We start from the raw sequence: 17,956 nt of genomic DNA, 5'->3' as shown, positions 1-17,956 counted from the left end.
TGGCATCACAAAGCGCTCCCAGGGGCTTACGGAGGTGGGTGTGCCCCTCCCCGGCACAGCTGAAGAACGGCGTGCCCCTTCTTCCCCCTGTGACCCCCAGAAAGTCTATGTCACGTGTCTCGGGCTGGCAGTTTCACTGCGGAGAACTCATCCTATGCTGCACTTGCAGGAGGCAGCTTTCAGTGTGGCAAAGTCCATAAGAGAAAAGGCAGCCATGAAACTCGACCACCTTGGGACATCCGGAAGTCCCCACCTCCACGCACTCCCCGGTTTGCCGCGCACACACCTAGGAGCGCCGCAGGAAGTGACGGCAGCCCCTGGGGCAGATGGGACGGGCGCCAGGGACTTTGCTTCCACGGTCCCCTTCTCCGTAAGGCTGGAGCTTGGCCTTAAATAAGCACTACGTGAGCCTGGGAGCGGTGGCTCACACCTGTCATTCCAGCACTTTGGGAGGCCGAGATGAGTGAATCACCTGAGGTCAGGAGTTCGAGACCAGCCTGGCCAACATGGTGAAACCCCATCTCTACTAAAAATGCAAAAATTATCTGGGCGTGGTGGCGCGTGCCTCTAATCCCAGCTACTCGGGAGGCTGAGGCAGGAAAATTGCTTGAACCAGGGAGCTGGAGGTTGCAGTGAGCCGAGATCGTGCCACAGCACTCCAGTCTGGCAACAGAGCTAGGCTCTGTCTCAAAATTTAAAAAGCACTACTTTTACGACAGCAAGAACAAAACCATCTCATGCCCCTTGGCCCCTGCAGAATCCTTATGTTCAAGGTAGGCCTGAGTCAAGAAGATTTTGTTCCACTTGACTTTCTGTATTCGTATTTCAAGATAATATTTTTCCAAATAGAAAGTTAGCCGTTGTGGTGTTGGTTCCGCCTTCCAGATTCCTGCACTCCTCAATCGTGATGACAGATCCTTGATCTCCTCTCTCCTGCCCTGTGCATACCCCATCCCCATCCCATCATCGCTCTGTCCTTTCATCCTCTCTCCCACTGTTTAGGAAAACCTGCCCACCTCAAAGCTCAGCTCCAGCCCCCGCCCTGGGCGGGTGTGCTCCTGGCTCTGGCCACCTCAGTACTCTCACATCATGGGTTACCCACAGTGCCCACCGAGGGCGCAGGCTGGTGCTTCTATCTTTGTGTTCCTCACTGTGTGTTGGCACCCAGTCCTGTTCACATGTGGAGCAGAATATGTGATGAGTGTGTATCCACATCCACGGAGGGAGGCAACAGTGCGGGTCATAGAAACGTCACTGGGTTTCAGGCATATTCACAGTAACTGTCCTAGTTGGCTTGGGCTGCTGTAACAAAATACCACAGACGGCCTGGGTTATAAGCCACAGACATCTATTCTCACAGTTCTGGAGGCTGAGAAGTCCAAGATCAAGGTGCCGGCAGACTCAGTGTCTGGTGAGGGCCCATTCCTCACAGTGACTTCTCATTCCAACCTCGTATGGTGGAAGGGGCGGGGGTCTCTCTGGAGGTTTTATTTTTTTGAGATGGAGTCTCGCTCTGTGGCCCAGGCTGGAGTGCAGTGGTGCGATCTCGGCTCACTGCAAGCTCCGCCTCCCGGGTTCACACCATTCTCCTGCCTCAGCCTCCCGAGTAGCTGGGACTACAGGCGCCCAACACCACGCCCACCTAATATTTTTTGTATTTTTAGTAGAGACGGGGTTTCACCATGTTAGCCAGGATGATCTTGATCTCCCGACCTCGTGATCCACCCTCCTTGGTCTCCCAAAGTGCTGGGATGACAGGAGTGAGCCCCCGCGCCCGGCCCCGCAGTTTTTAAATAAGGGCACTCCTCCCATTTGTGAGGCCCCTGTCCCCATGACCCATTCACCTCCCCAAGGCCCCACCTAGTGACATCACCATGCAGGTGAGGATTTCAGCAGACAATGACGGGGGAACACAAACTCTCAGACCACAAAGGCAACTCGCCTTACGGAGAACGCCCTGTGGGCCGGGCACTGGGCCACCAGGTCCCAAACAGCCTCTGAGGCTAGTCCATGGCCCTCCTCTTAACTTCTAGACCAGAGCCACAGGGGAGCCTGTGACTCGTCCAGAGCCAGAGTGGAACCAAGAATCCCCAACTCAGGACTTAAACATTCCTACCCACTGGCCAGTGCCCTGGGATGGAGGCCACGAGGGTTACAAGAAGGTTTATTTTCCCAACTATGTTTTGCTGGGATGAGAGAAAGATCTGATCAGGATTGAAATGCTTCCAGAGGTGAACCTCGGAGAGGACAACCTGCCCACAGAGAGGACAACCTGCCCACAGAGAGGACAACCTGCCCACAGATAACGGAGAGTTGACCGTGATTATACACAAAACCACCTGGAACATCTCTGGTCGTTGAAAGATCAGATTCATGTCAATACGCTGCATCTGAATAAATGACTAAACCTCAATGAAATGAATGTTATATTCCTGAACTGTGAGAGAGGTCCCATCATATAAACTTAATTAATCTACAAACAGTCAAAAATAGGCAATAAAATTAAATAGTACTATAAATTATACTTAACATGCTTCCTGAAAGCTACTGGACACAGGATACGTTTACACACATGTACTAAGGTAGGGGATTTATATATAAAAATATGTACACTGTGCTTTCTGAGCAGTTATAGGCGTTTTCTTTTAAAATCTGCCAAGGGCAATTTTCTCGGTAGGCTATTTTTGTCCTCCTCGCCGTCTTTAGGTCAGGTGAGAGGAGCTGAATGTAAGGGCTGTGTGTGCAGTTCAGGCACTTCTCCGGCAGGGCCGAAGTGCCCCCAGCGAGGGCTGCACAGGGCTGCTGCTGCTATTTATGGTTCCAGAGGCTCACACGACAGCCCCCAAACCTCTGGGCATGGGAGGTACTTTTGCCACCTTAGTTTTTAAAAAGATAGTTATTTTTTGATATGGTTTCACTGTCTCCCCACCCAAATCTCATCTTGAATTGCAGCTCCTACAATTCCCCAGTGCTAGGAGGTAACTGAATCACGGGGGTGGATCTTTCCCGTGCAGTTCTCGTGAGAGTGAGTAAGTCTCACGAGATCCGATGGTTTTATAAAGGGGAGCTTCCCTGCACAAACTCTCTTCTCTTGTCTGCCGCCCCGTGAGACCTGCCTTTCACCTTCGTCATGACTATGAGGCCTCCCCAGCCATGTGGAACTGTGAGTCCATTAAACCTTTTTCTTTTGTAAATTGCCCAGTCTTGGGCATGTCTTTAACAGCAGCATGAAAATGGAGTAATACATCTTTGAATGTCAATTAAAAATTTTTAACAGCTTCCTTGAGATATAAGTCATGTACCATAGCATACTCCCATCTAAAGCATGCAATTCAGTGGTTTAGTATATTCAGAGTTGTGCAATTATCACCATTCATGTTTAGGTGAAATATTTTTTCCTTTTTGAGACAGGGTCTCGCTCTGTTGCCTAGGCTGGAGTGCAGTGGTGTGATCTCAGCTCACTGCAACCTCGAACTCCCAGGCCCAAGCTATCCCCACAGCCTTGGCCTCACAAAGTGCTGGGATTACAGGCATAAGCCACCGTGCCCAGCCTTGGTGAAATTTTCATAACATTAATTCTTCTAAAAACAACCAGAGGCCGGCACAGTGGCTCACGCCTGTAATCCTAGCACTTTGGGAGGCCAAGCTGGGCAGATCACGAGGTCAGGAGTCCGAGACCAGCCTGGCCAACATGATGAAACCCTGTCTGAACTAAAAAAATAAAAAAATTAGCTGGGTGTGGTGGTGCACACCTGTAATCCCAGCTACTCAGGAGGCTGAGGCAGGAGAATCTCTCGAACTCGGGAGGCAGTGGTTGCAGTGAGCTGAGATCGCGCCACTGTACTCCAGCCTGGGTGACAGAGAGAGACTCCATCTCAAAAACAAAAACCGAAAGAAAGAAAGAAAGAAAGGAAGAAAGGAAGAAAGGAAGAAAGGAAGAAAGGAAAAGAAGAAAGGAAGAAAGGAAGAAAGGAAGAAAGGAAGAAAGGAAGAAAGGAAGAAAGAAAGAAAGAAAGAAAGAAAGAAAGAAAGAAAGAAAGAAAGAAAGAAAGAAAGAACCAGAAAATTCCCTGTGGGCACATGGTCCAATTCTGGTCAATGTAAAGACCACAGTTAAGCGAGGGAGGGAACAACTCAATACAATTTTTGTTGGAGTCTTTTACACTAAACTTTCCTGGCATCCTGGCTGGGAACGTTCTAGAATTATACCTGTACCACCCTAAGGGAAGCAGACATCACAGATGACACAAAGGTTCAGAAATGTACCCACTGCCAACTCTGAAAAGGTTTTGCATCTGAGTGATGTTCCCGAGTGCTTCATGAGTCAGCTCTGCATCTCCCCCCTGCAGCTCCCCTGCCTCCCAGCCAGGCTTCACTCCCGCACGCACGTCAGGCGAGAACGTTCGGCAGGCTCCGCAAGGCGCCTCTGACTTTCGGACCCACGACAGCCTCCTGGACGGCAGCAGGGGTGTAAGGGGTCCTTGTCCTCAGGACCACCCGCTGGGTCCGTACCCAGGCACAGCATGGCAGTTCACTGCAGTGAGAAAAGTGGCCAAGGAGCGGTTTTCACCGTCTTTGCGCAAGAACGCATAAATCTCATTTTCCCCACAAGCCCTCTTGCATAGTGACATCTTTTCAGTCGTTTCTTTCATGAAGGAAACTCTGTTTCTTTCCTTTTGCAGCTCATCCTCTTGGCTGGATCCTCCCTGCACTCTACTGCACTCAAGTGAATAAAACAGCATTCACACTGTGCTCTGATTCTTTAAAAATAAAACACAAAATAAAACGAAGCTCCTTTCCCAGGAATTTCTCCTGCTGTTTACATCAGAATTCCCTTTTGGAATTCCTTCCATCCATAAATAAGAGCTACGATGAGAATCCATTTTTTAAAACCTATGAGGTCGGTAAAGATCAAACAGTTTGACAGTGAGAGTTTAAATCTGCATACCCTCTTTGGAAGGCAATTTGGCAATCTCTCAAAATTAAAAAAGTACACATCTGTGGACCAGAGCTGTTGGGCTTCTAGGAAGGTATCCAGCGGACGTCTTCGCGGAGATGTGTGTGCACACGTGTGAGGATGGCTGCTCAGGGCTCTTGTGGTTGTCAAAGACTAGCGACAGCCTGACGTCTGGCAGGGGCCGGGCAAGAGACAGTGCAGCCACACAGCAGGGCCTTTTGGAGGCAGCTCTCAACAGAGCAAGGGAAAGCTGGCATTCTCTTGGAAGGCAATGTACATCTCCAAGATGTGTCAAGGGGAAAAGAAGCTTGCAGAACATGAGTAAATTATGCAAGGGTTGGGGGAGGAGCATGGAGCATTTCTAGAAGGGCACCCGCCCAGAGGGCCGTCCGTGGTAGCCTCTGAGGTCACTGGACGTCGAGCAGAAACTTCCTTTCCACTGCACGAGTCCTCTTTATACGGTTAAGACGTTTCACCGTGTGCCAGTATAATACGTGACATGTGCCCCTACGTGAATGAGGTGGTGGAGAGAACATCATCATTATCTAGATGCCAGATAATGTCTAAATAGGCCAAGACTTCATTCCATCCACCGGGAGATGTCCTAGCCAAGGCCTGAGGGTTGACATGGACCAGCTGTTTGGACAGTGGTGTACACGACACAGACCTGCCTGGTTCACCCTGATTTCCTGTGGCACCGGCACTCCGGTGAGGGGGACCCGAGAGCTTCTGGGGACAGGAGGAGTAATCACGCAGCACCTGGGACCCCGGCCAGGCCAGACCTCTGTCTGGTTCTGCTTTCCACCAGTGCTCTAACCCTCCTGGCATGTCCGAAGCACCAGGACCACAACGGCCCTTCCCTCTGCAGGGGACGCCAGCCCTGACCTGGCCAGGCCCTCTTGCCCGTCGACCTCTCCAGCGGGGCTGGGCCCACCTGACTTAGCTGGTCCCCAGTTCCACTCCCCTGAAGAACAACAGCCATACGAGGGCTGTAAGAAAGGGCTACCTGAGCACATGCCCCAGCCTTAAAAACACCAGCCCAGGGCCACCCACCTGGGTTGGCTTCCTCCCTGCCACTGCCATTCACCAGCCAAGGCACAGCCAGAAGCACAGAGGCCATGGCCAGTGCTGGAACCCACCTCGAACCCCAGCTCCACCCCTTGATCTTGGTGCAGCCTCCAGCAAGTCACTGAACGTTCGGACCTCAGTTTCCCCGTCAGTGAAACAAGGGTGATGGCTACAATAGTGCCTGCCACAGGGCAAGGAGCTTGAGAAGTTATCCCTTGAGAGATTATCATTCAATAAAACCAAGGGGGAAATAGTACCATTTACTGTCATTTCATCTTGGCCTTCTGCCTGGGGAAATAATGGTTAAACCAAATGTGTTACTTGGCTGTGGCTTGATCAAGATTTAATTCATCTGTAAATAGTTCTCAGGCCCACGAGGCCGCATTGCTGTACTGGGTGCTGCAAGCTACTGGGATGGACCCATCAGGGGGCCTCACTGAGGGCTCCAGAGAAGGACAGGGATGCACAGGGACCTCCCAAGCCTGCAGAGGAGGTGGGAAAGGGCTTCCCGCTGGGGTGGGAGTAGACAGCTCTTTGCAAAGCTGGCTCTTGCTAGCTCTTTGCAAAGCTGGCTCTGACCCATTCTGCAGGTTTTAGCACACAGGTTCCCTATGCGAGCCTTTCCCGCCGCCTTTTCCAGCCACATAGCCCTGGTTTTTCGACGCAGCACTTGCTTCCTTGTGTTTTTCTTCGGCTCCCCGCTGGATTGTAACCTTCTGGAGGATGGGACCACATCTGTCTCATCCATTGCTGAGTCCTGAGCACCTGGCCTGGGGCCTGGCACATCTTAGGTGCTCAATAAATCCATGTTGAGTGAACGAATAAACGAACAGGTGGAGGAATGCCAGAGAAGGTAGCCTTTGCACTGGGCCTGAGACAGCCACCCTCCGCCAAGCACAAGCAGCTCTGCTCGCTGGGACCCACAGCAAGGACAAGAGGGACACAAAGAAAGGAGGTCCCTGAGTGCCAGCCCCTTACAATGGGAGCACGGCGCCACCAGAGCTCTCAGTTAACCCCAAGACATTCAAACACAGAGGCTTACGTCCCCCGCACAACACCCCCGGCCCCGTGCACCATGAGGATCCCAGAACCAGCATGAGGACAGCCTTCTAATCAAATGAGCCAGGACCTAGGGAAGGCCCCCAGCACCCTGCTGCGTGGCCTGCAGGGTAGACCACCATCTACAGGGGCTCCCCACATGCCAACCCTTCCCAAACCTCACCTCCTCTAATCCTCACGACATCCTGTGCCAAGAAACTGTGGTTCCCAGGGATAGAGATGGCATCTGAGGCTCCACCTCCAAAGACTTGAGTAGTTCACAGCCAGGTCTGCCTGACTGCAAGCCTGGGCTCACCACTTCTACCCCCACGCCCCCACAATCAGCACAGAAACCTACCCCAAGGAGAGAGACATGGCTCACACAGAGGGTCCCTGGCTTCGGGGGAGATGCCCGCCTAGCACCAGATGGGTCCAGGACAGGTGCTGCCCCCTGAGAGCCAAACCCCACCACACGACAGTCCAGCTTCCAACTCCACCTTTTTCTTCCTATTCGGCCCCCTCCCCACGAGGGTCTCGGTGACCACGGCAAGACACGTTCCAGCTACGTCCCTCTCTCGTCCTCTCTGCCCCGGGGGACCACCGCCTGAAGTCAGCCCCTCCTGCTGTCTGGCCTGAGCCCGCCTTGCTTCCCATGCCATCCTGCAGTGTCCGCCCTCTGGGTCCCACTCCCGCAGGGTGCCCTCAGCCCAGTGCGTGTGCCCCTCGGGTTCCCAGGCCTATGCACGTGATGCCTCCTCCAACCCCCTACCCCAAATGAAGATCTTTCCCTCCTCTGACCCCCTTTTCCATCTTTCCGCCCCCTTTCCAAGGCCTCTGTCACTTCCTGCCTTGATCTACTGCTTTTTCCTGGCCTCCACTCCCAGGGCTGCCCGTGGCATAGGCATCACCGGCAGGTGACAGGATTTTAAGTGAGCTGAGAACGGAGCAGCAAATGACACCAAACTTCTTTAGGGGAAAGTCCTCCCCTTTCTGTTACTCTTCTTAGCTTGGAAATCTCGCAGAACTGAGAGGGAACAGACATCAGGCCTAGCAAACCTGGGAGCAGTCTTATTTCTCACACTGAACTGACAGGGGATGGACTCAGCCAGGTGGCGGATGCTGAGCGCCCAGAGGGGCTGGGCAGGGAGGGGCCTTCGGGTTCCCAGGAGCCTGCAGAGGGTTGGGATTGAGAGGCCAGGAGAGCTGAAGGCAGGAGGGCCTGAAAATCAGGCTTCATGGAAAGTCCCAGATACAGGAGCCTGGAGTTCTTTTTAAATAAAGGGAGCACTTTGCAACCTCTGCAAAGATGGCCCTGGGCCAAGCATCCTTCCCACCGGCAGGAGAGCCCAGGTGGCTTGGAGAAAGGCCCGGTCTGGGGGCAGAGGCTGCCCTGGCCCCACCACCCAGCTTGGTCATGTCCCCTGCGGTCACCCACCCAGAGCTTCCAGACAGTCTTTCAGGGCCCTATCCTCAAAACTGATAGACAAAATGAACCGGGAAAGGTCCCAAAGGGAGAGGGACCAAGAAAAACTCAATGGGATTCCAGAAGGACTTGTCATGAGCCCTCCGAGAGGAGACTGTAGACCCTTTGGCCCGGCTCACTGCTATGACCTGGGGCTTCCAGCACTTCCTCTGTACAAGGCCCGAGAGATCACACAGGAAGTCAGGAGCAAAGACACCACGAAGGAGCACACGGGCAGGGGCCTCTGAAGCTCAGGGTTCAACCCCCAAGTGACAGATAATGACAATGACCAGCGCAGGGAGGTGACATTCCCTGGACACCCAGCCAGAAGGTCAGCTGCACCGGGGCACTGAATTCCTGGGATTTTCTTTACACCCCCCGGAGTGCTGAGGGCGGGGGGCGGGGGGGCTGATCAGGGGTGGGGGGTCAGGGGTGGGCGGTGGGGGGTGGTGGTGGAGGGAGGAAGGGTTTGCGGCCTGGGGGGTGGGGAAGACTCCACTTCGCAGCAGCCAGGCTGGGCCCCTGTTCTGATTCTGGTGATGCTGTTTTGAAAAATCTCTCCAACTTTCCAAGCACAGGCTTCCCAGCGAAAGCCCAGCCCTCACTGCGAGTGAGGAGACCGTTCCAGGGAGAGGCCCAGCCAGTGCCCCACACAGGAGAGGCTGGCTCTGGGGAGCTATGTCACCACCCACCCAGGCCGGGACTCTCCCCTCAGAGAGTCTGTCTTTCTCCCTCCATCTGGTGCTTCTCAGAACTGAAGGGACTGACCTTTGCAGTCCATGAGCCTCCTAGAGATTAGATAATATCCCAGGTCCCAAACTGCATTACTTCCTGTCTCCACAGAAGAGTACGGCCAAGTTGAACATGTGCCTCAATGAGTCTCATGAAATTCCCGAGCGTGTGCACGTGTGTGCCTGGGTCTGCCTGTGTGTGTTGGGGGAAGAGGGACAGGTCCACTCTCCTGGGAGAGGCCCACAGGTGTGGGGAGTCCCCTGGGCCTTGGGCTAGGGCTGCTGAGAAGCTGTGGCCTCTCTGACCATCCAGCCCTCATTCTCATACACTAGGAAGAGTCACTTGGTGAGGTGGGGATGACAATTCCTGCCACCTCCTCGCAGAAACAAGATCAAAGCTGGAGGTGCTGTGCGTGCATGTGATCCCACGCCAGGCTCTTTCAGAAAGGCAGAGGAACCTGTGGGCCTGGCGGGGGCCCTGAGCAGACCCAGCACCTGGCTCAGGGTGAAAAGGGGACTTGGCTCCCCTGGAGACAGCCCTAGCCTGCCCCAGGCCTCTTCCAGACCCCAGGGGTTAAAGTAACCTCACCATTGGAATCCATGAGATAACAGACTCCGCTTCCTGCGGTCACCCGGACAGGACATTTCTTTTTTTTTTTCTTTTTTTGAGACAGAGTCTTGCTCTGTCACCAGGCTGAAGTGCAGTGGTGCGATCTCGGCTCACTGCAACCTCTGCCTCCCGGGTTCAAGCAATTCTCCTGCCTCAGCCTCCCAAGTAGCCAGGACTACAGATGTGCGCCACCACACCTGGCTAATTTTTTGTATTTTAGTAGACACGGGGTTGGTCAGGATGGTCTCGATCTCTTTTCTATTTTTTAATAGAAAAGTTGCTAGTGTCCCTTTCATTCTTACAGTTTCACCAAAAACAAAGGGGGAAGTGACATATACTCTAAAATTTAATTAAAAGAAAAAAAAACTTAAGAAAAGAAGGGGACAGGTACAGTGGCTCATGCCTGTAATCCCAGCACTTTGGTAGGCCAAAGTGGGAGGATGGCTTGAGCCCAGGAGTTCAAGGATGCAGTGAGCCATGACTGCCCCACTGCATCCCAGCCTGGGTAACAGAGTGAGACTCTGCCTCTAAAAATAAAAATAAAATACCTAAATAGTTCAGTTGTTTTATTGTGGAATTCATTTTCAAAATTTTCTCTCAAACATATAATCTCAAATTAATCTCTCTTAATAAACTAATTTTGCTAGATACAAAAATAATCTCTCAATTGAAAAGCACTGTTTACTGACGCTACACCATAAAGATATAAAAAGAAGGTTTTTCTGAACTTGGGAAACTCCTGAGGAGACAGTGGACGGCTGCAGCCAGCACAGAGCCTGGAGCAACACAGCCACAAGCCAAGGAATGTGGCAGCCCCAGGAGCTGGGAGAGGCCGGCGACGGATTCTCCCTGGAGCCTCTGGAGGAGGCACAGCCCTGGAGGTACCTTGATCTGGCCCGGTAAAACCGATTCTGGACCTGTGGCCTCCAGTACTGTGAGAGAATACGCAGCCCTGGAGGTACCTTGATCTGGCCCGGTAAAACCGATTCTAGACCTGTGGCCTCCAGTACTGTGAGAGAATACATTTCTGTTGTTTCAAATCAGCAAGTCTGCGGTCATTTGTTACAGCAGCCCGTGGAGACCACCGCACCAACCAGGACAAAAGATGGTGACGTCAAGGCAAGGGCTTCACCTTCTGGCAAGAACTAAAGATTCTCCAATTCTTCACAGTGATTGTGGTTTTTTTCTTTTTTCTCCCTCACGGATTACTCAGTGCAGTATGGGAAGCACAGGGACGGTTTACAAATTCGCGGATGGGAAGCACAAATCCTTCCCGCCAAATCCCCAGGCATTCCTGGTCCCTGCTGCCATGCCCTGGCTCATGCTGTGCCCCAGCCCAGCGTGCCCGCCACCCCCTCCTCTCTGCAGAGCTTGTGCTTGTGTCTGGGCCCTTGTGGCACTGCCCCAGGTCCCTCCCTTTCTTCCTAGGAAAGTCAGCTCCTGCCTCTGTTGTGCAGAGTCCCATCAGTGAGTGAAGCAGCTGGGAAGGACTGGGAGAACAGAGGAGTTTGCGTCCATCACCCAAGGGGTCACCCAGGCGCTATTTGGAAATAAGGACTCAGGGTTGCTCATCTTCAGATTTTATCAAGAGAAGCCAAAACTCCCACCTACGTATGTGAAATCCCCCAGTTTTGTACGTTGGTAACTAACATAGGAAAAGGTTAAAACCCCATGACCCAAACAAAAAGATGTCTGCCTTCCCGGTTCGGCCAGTACTCCACCAGGCTGTAGCCCGTGTTCAAGGTCCTCCCTCCACAGCAGCACTGCCCCGATCGGCATCCCGTCCCTACTGGTGACCAGTCTCTGGACTGGCCCTGTGGCTCACCTGCCCCTTCTTTCAGGGGAGGACCACACCCATGAGATCTTCGAGTCCCCCAAGGCCTGGAAAACACAGGGCATTTCCACTAGTGGCTGAATGAAAAAGGAAAGAAAGGAGGGAGAGAGGGAGGAAATATTGTAAATTTTCTGGCGCAGAAAGTCAGCAAAATGCCAGCAACTTTCAGAGTGTCATTTCAGCTAAATTCTCAGTGCACTGAACGTTTTTGAGAATCATCTGCTGTTTGCAGAGGATCAACTACTGCTGAGTCCTGGCTTCCCGTGAAAGAAGCAGCAGGATAAAGGACAGCAAGACATAATCTCAGCGGTGTCATCGCCAAGTGATAAGGAAGGGCCGTAGGTCTCCGCCCCTGTGGGAACGGCCCAAAGGATCTGAGACCCGAGGACTGCTCAGACGCCAGGTGAGCACAGACTTGGCAGGGCCTCAGCTTCCCCAGCGTAAAGTGAAGAGCTTATCTGGTTCTTTCTAGGAGCATCTTCACGATTCTTGCAGTATCCTTGTACTAACAGCATAATCACTACTTTTTTTTTTCTGTAGAAATTGATTAAATTTTCAAAAATTTAAATGAATTCATGCCAAAACAAAACAACCATAAAAGGAAAATCAGTATCACTTGTCAAACATACTCAGACCATCATTCCCCCAAAACAGACCAATGTATTCAGTTCTAGCCAGCTGCTACTGCCTGCTCTGAGCCAGGAATGGCTTCCCCTGTGCAAAGGATACTTAGCAAGTGTCAGAGATGTTAACGACACATTGGCACCAAGGTGAAACCTTCTCCTGATGCTCTTGAAAAGGAAATAAGTTTCTCATGCAGGGATTCCAGGACTTCCTGCTGAGCTGTGCCCTCCCCACTTCCCCCACCCTGCCCCCAGGCCCAGATCAGCAAATCTGGGAATTCTGAGAAGGCACCTAACCCAGCACACACTCTTCGATTCTGGCTCCGAGTGGGCATCCCCATGGACCGCAGCCACTCCTGAGCCCTGGGTGTCCTTTGGGGACCTCAAGCTCCTTCTCACATACAACCACAAGTCAGTACCAGAAGATCTGAGGACACAGGTGGTCACACCCCAAGCTCAACCTTTCCCTAGGAGACAACGTGTGTGTGACCCTCTAAGAAGCAGAACAAACACGCTTGTGATGTTGTGAGCTGGGGGAGGTAGAGCCCCCCCAAAGCTCACAGAGACTTGGGAAAAAGCCAGATGCCAGTAGAAAGGAGGATGACAGGCAGGGGTGGCAGTGGGGGCAGAGGAGCATTCAAAAAGGAAGGGGAAGGAGAGCCTCTGGTGCCGGGGGGCAGACCCTCCTGGTTCAAGGGTCTCCTGCACAAGTCTGGTTCCAAGGCCACCAGCTTTGGTCAAGGGTCTTGAATGCCACACTGGGAGGTTTGGAACCCCCAGGGCTTGGACATCTGGCAAAACTGCCACCTTTGCCTCATCTCTGTCCCCAGAAACACCCAAAGGTGGCTCTACACATGGCGAATGGCGCCTGGGAGTACGAGATTTTAGCCGAGGGCTCAGGAATTTCAACGGATGCCCGTTCAGCCAGGGTGAGGCTGCAACCCGAAGCAGGCTGCCCGCTCCGCCGTAGGTCGTTCCCTTCTGCTGAGCGGCTGGCCTCCCAAACAAGGCCTGCACAGACCTCGGCCAGGCTCACCGCGGGCGCACCCCACCCCGGCCCTCAGCAAAGGCAGAGAGAGGCCTTTCATGGCTTCAGAAGTTCCTGCAGGTCCCCCAGCCACAGGCGGCTGGAATGGGTAACTGAATCCTACTCAAGGAAAAAAAAAAAAAGCACAGTGACCTTTTGTCCCAGCAGAAGTTCCCGGCTCTCTCCCGGCCAGCGGAGGCGGCCCAGCCAGGAGAGTAAAGAATTGCAGATGTGCGCTCCGTTCCGGGCCGCGGCCGCCCTCCCCACGGTCCCGCAGCCACGCAGGACAGCGCCCGCCCGCCGCGGGAATGGGACGCCCGGCCCCGCTCCCCGCCCCGGACTCCCTCTCGTAGCTTCGGGCCGAGGCTCCGGCAGCGGCTGCCTCTTCCCCGCGCAAAGAGGGGGCAACACGGCACCAACCCTTCCAGGCACCAGAGGTTCCTTTGGGGTCGCGAGGAGGACGCGCAGGCCCTGCTGAGCGCGCTGACGCCGCGGGGGCGACCCGGCGGGCTGGGGGGACGGCGGGGCGGGGTCGCCTGTCCTCCCCTCGGTGGGCGCGGCGGGCTGACCGGGATGGGCGCCCCGCACCCGGGCTGCGCCGGCTGCCCGTGGCCGCCTCTGTGGGCGACTGGAGGAGTGGAGGCCAGCGGCCTCGGTGGGCACGGGGTGGGGACCCCTCCGTTACGGGGTCCAGGCCGGACCCGACCACGTCACTCCCCTCCGTGGGCAGCGGGCCTCGGTCCCCTCACTATGTCCGAGACCGGGAGTCGGGTTGGGCATCCCCCGCCCACACCTCCGAGACAGCCACTCGGGAACGCGGGTGAGGGGCAGCAGGCCCGGCCGACCACAGCCCCTCGGTGCGGCCCGGGCAGCTCGGCGCCCCCAGCCAGGTCCTCGGCGGCTGCTCGCGGGCGGAGGCTGCGGCGCCGGGACCCGCGGGAGGCGCGGAGGAGGCGGGTCGGGCGGGCGCGGCACTCACCGCACATCGTGGCTGCTTCTCGGGTTCCGCCGCGGCTCCGGGGCGACTCCGTGGGCTCCGTGCGCTCCGCGGGCTCCAGCTCCCGCCGCGCGGCCGCCAGCGCTTATAACCCGGAGCCCTCCGAGGGGGGCGGGGACGGGGGCGGGGAATGGGCGGGGAAGGGGCGGGGCCTCCCCCGCCTGCCTGCTCCCATTGGCCCCCGGTTGTCGTGACAACGGCGGGCCCCGGCCCCCAGGAGCCAGGGAGGGGCGGAGGGGCGGCTCCCCGGCGCGGGTCCGGCCTGTAAGGCGAGGGCGCTGGGCGCAGGTCCCGGAGGGGGCTTAGGGCCACCGGCCGCCCGAGTTGGGACCCCGACTCAGCCACGGATAGGCGTGGAAGCCGGGCAGGCCGGATCGCGCTGTGCCTCCGCGTTCCCATCTCTGAAACGGGCTACCGGGGAGCTGCCTTCTCAGTCGAGGGTGCTGAGAAGTCAGACGGTCTGTGCACGGCGCAGAGCGGGGGTCCGGCACCGCTCGCCAGCCCCGGAAACCCGCGTGAGCCGCTGGCCCCGCCGCGCTCCCATCTGGGTGACGGGCTTGCTTCAGAGCTCCGCGAAACGCTGGGCCTGGGCCTCACCCTGCACGGAGAGAACTCCCGGGCTGGGCGGAGAGGTGGGAAACGGAGGCTCCCGGAGGCAGAAAAGGACTCTGCCAAGACCGGACCGCCGCGGCGGGGGCGGACTTCGAACCTGGGATTTACCGCGGAGCCCGAACTTGGAGGCGAGGGTTCCGCAGTTGTGAACGAAGCTGGAGGCGCCCCAGGAAGCCCCGACCCCACCCGCGCCCAGCTGCTCCCGGAGATCGTCCTGCGCTGCAGGCCCACGAGGGCCCCGGGGGTTCCCACGCCTGGGGTCGGAATCCGGCCTCCGGTGAGGCACCGAGGCCTGCGTTTCTCCGCCCTGGCTCCCGGCCGCCCTCCCCTTCCCCCTGCACTCTGGGCCCCTCGTCTCCCGAGGAAGGCCACGAGAACCAGCCCAAGGTTTGTGCACTTTGAAGCTGTTTTTCTTTTCTTAAAAGAAAATCCTGAAATTTTAAACAGATCCTCCTCAGTCGTGAAAAAAAAAAAAAAAAAAAGATTTTTACATCTCGTCTAGAGCATTCGTCTAACTTAATTTCACCGCGACTCTGCAAGCCCTGGGGGAAGGAGGTTGTGCCATTGGAGGGTTGAGAAGACTGAGGCTCCACGACAGTGAAGGAGGGGGCTTGGGCGAGTCGTGTTGTTGGGATATCTGAGAGCGATTCAGGAGCCGCCGCGTTTGCCCGCAAGCCTCCACTATGCAGGCTGGCTTTCCTTCCTTCCTTCTCTCCTTCCTAAGTACCCACTTCACGCCTGTCAGGGTGTGGGTACTAGAGACTTACTGATGAAAGAGAACAGATCTGGCCCTGCCCTCCTGGCACTTACAAGTGAAGGGGAATCAGACACTAAGCTCGTGGTTACACGGAGAGCTAAAAATTCCAGGTAGGATACAGGGAGGGGGCTGGGCCAGTAGTGGAGAGGGTGCCAGGCTCTGCCTGGGACCGGGCAGGGCTGCGCTGGTGCAGGTGGTCCAGAGCCTAGCGAAGCCAGGAAGGAGGGAGCTGCAGACGGTGCAAAGGTCCCCTGGGTGAGGGCTAGAACTTGAATGTGGAGATCAGGTTGTTTGACCCAGACTGGCCTCCACTGTTGTAACTGAGGTGGGGACAGGGTGATGTCATCACCTTGTCTTGCTAGCACCAAGAACCCAGTAGCCCTGGGGTCCTAACAGCGTCCAAATCTGTCCTTCATCCTCTTGGAGGAGTCACAGCTCCATGGTGAGGAATGGCATGAGTGCACACTACCACCCCCGTGGATGCATCTGCAGCAGCTGCTGGCTGCGCATCACTCCTGCTTGGAGTACCAGCTCTCTGAGAGTCATTTGGGAGGTTGATGGCCTGGGCCTGGCCACATAGCCTGGGCAGTGGTTCAGAGGTCAGCATGTGGCCCAGGCTGGGACGTTGACAACTTGCTTCAGCACATGAGGGAAACCAGCAGAAAAGATGAGCTTGGCCTGGCACAGTGGCTTGGGTCTTCATCCCAGCACCTTGGGAGGCCGAGGCGGGAGAATCGCTTGAGGCCAGAAGTGGGAAACCAGCCTGGGCAACAACAGGGAGATCCATCTTTACAAAGAGTGAAAAAAAAAAAAAAAAAAAAAGGGAAAGAAAAGAAAAGAAAAAACCAAACAGCCAGGCGCGCTGGGCGCAAGGGCCCAGGCCTGTAATCCCAGCACTTTGCAGGGGCAAAAGTTTGAGATCTTTTGGGCTGGCTTGAGCCCAGGAGTTCGAGACCAGCCTGGGCAACACAGCAAAACCCGTTTCTACTAAAAACACAAAAATCAGCTGGGTGTGGTAATGTGCACCTGTAGTTCCAGCTACTCGAGAGGCTGAGGCACGAGAATGGCTTGAAACTGGGAGGTGGAGACTGAAGTGAGCCGAAATTGCACCACTACACTCCAGCCTGGGCAACAGAGCAACTGTCTCAAAGCAAAACAAAAACCCAGGTGTGATGGCATGTGCCTGTAGCCTCAGCTACTCAGGAGGCAGAAGGACCTGCTTGATCAGCCCAGACAACATATTAAGACCTTGTCTCTACAAAATAATTTTTTTAAAATAAAAAGGATGGCTTATCCTCTCCTGAGTGGTGTGGCCGGTAGGAGGATGTCCTGATGATGCTGGGGACCTTCTCATCACTTTTGCAGTGGGGTGGAGAGAGGCCATTGAACAGTGGAGCAATCGGAGCAAGGCAGATGGATCGAGGATGGAGACGATACACATCACAGCCCCTGGATTCAGCCAGATCTGAAACCAGGATTTATTCCTGGACTTCTCAGTATCAGAGCTCAATAAATTCTCATCTTTGCTTGGGGTACTCTCAAGTCACTTCTGTCATTTGCAACCAAGTAGAGTCCTGACTCTTTGATCATGGTGGAACTAAAGTCTGAAGCCCAGGGGAGTGGTTAGGCAGGAAGCCAGTGGCAGCCCGGAAAGGAGGCCTGGTCTGGATCAGGGGGCCCAGGCTTGGCCCTTTTGAAGGAGGGAAGATGCAGGGCCATGCCTAGGTGCCTCTCTCAGCTGGACCCCATACCTGTGCTTACAAGGGGAGCCGGGTGTGGAGTCTGCTCCTCACAGTTCCAGTGTCCACTGCCCATGCTGCTCTCCACGGCCGGCCGCAGCCACACTTTCCAGGAGTGCCTCAACCTTTCTGGCCAGCAAGTGAGCCAAAGACCTGGCTGCTTCACCTAAGCAGCTTTTGCAAGCACTTGATAGTTGGGAGATTTGCTCATTGATCTGGTTTCTCCCAAACAACCCAGAGATCTTCTCCCCTCCCCCAGGCTCTACCCCCAACACAAGCTGCCCAGCTGGGTTCCATGGCTGTCCAGGTAGATGAGGCATGCACCTGCCATCCCCTGGCCACAGGCCCTGTTCAGCTGCTTTAGCCTGTGACAATCCCACTACGGTCTGGGGAGGGTTATGGGGCCCGTGGTAAGGCAAGGGCCTCCTCCAACTCCCGTGGGGTCCAGGCTGGACTTTCACCAACTCTTATGCTGTCATCAGGGTCCTCTCTACCAGTTTC

At 55.2% G+C, this 17,956-nt stretch overlaps 1 protein-coding gene across 1 annotated transcript in view; it reads right to left on the bottom strand.

Moving 5' to 3' along the window:
• GFPT2 (glutamine-fructose-6-phosphate transaminase 2) overlaps positions 1 to 14,430 on the bottom strand; it is a 54,410-nt gene extending 39,980 nt beyond the window's left edge. The window contains exon 1 of the mRNA XM_050794198.1: positions 14,330 to 14,430. Within this exon, the coding sequence (XP_050650155.1) occupies positions 14,330 to 14,336 (7 nt within the window). The 5' untranslated portion in view covers positions 14,337 to 14,430. The remainder of the gene's footprint in view (positions 1 to 14,329) is intronic.
• Between the last annotated feature and the right edge of the window lie 3,526 nt (positions 14,431 to 17,956).

This window comes from Macaca thibetana, chromosome 6 (assembly GCF_024542745.1).
Source record: "Macaca thibetana thibetana isolate TM-01 chromosome 6, ASM2454274v1, whole genome shotgun sequence".
NCBI classification, from domain to species: Eukaryota; Metazoa; Chordata; class Mammalia; order Primates; family Cercopithecidae; genus Macaca; species Macaca thibetana.
This window is presented reverse-complemented; position numbering and strand designations above follow the sequence as displayed.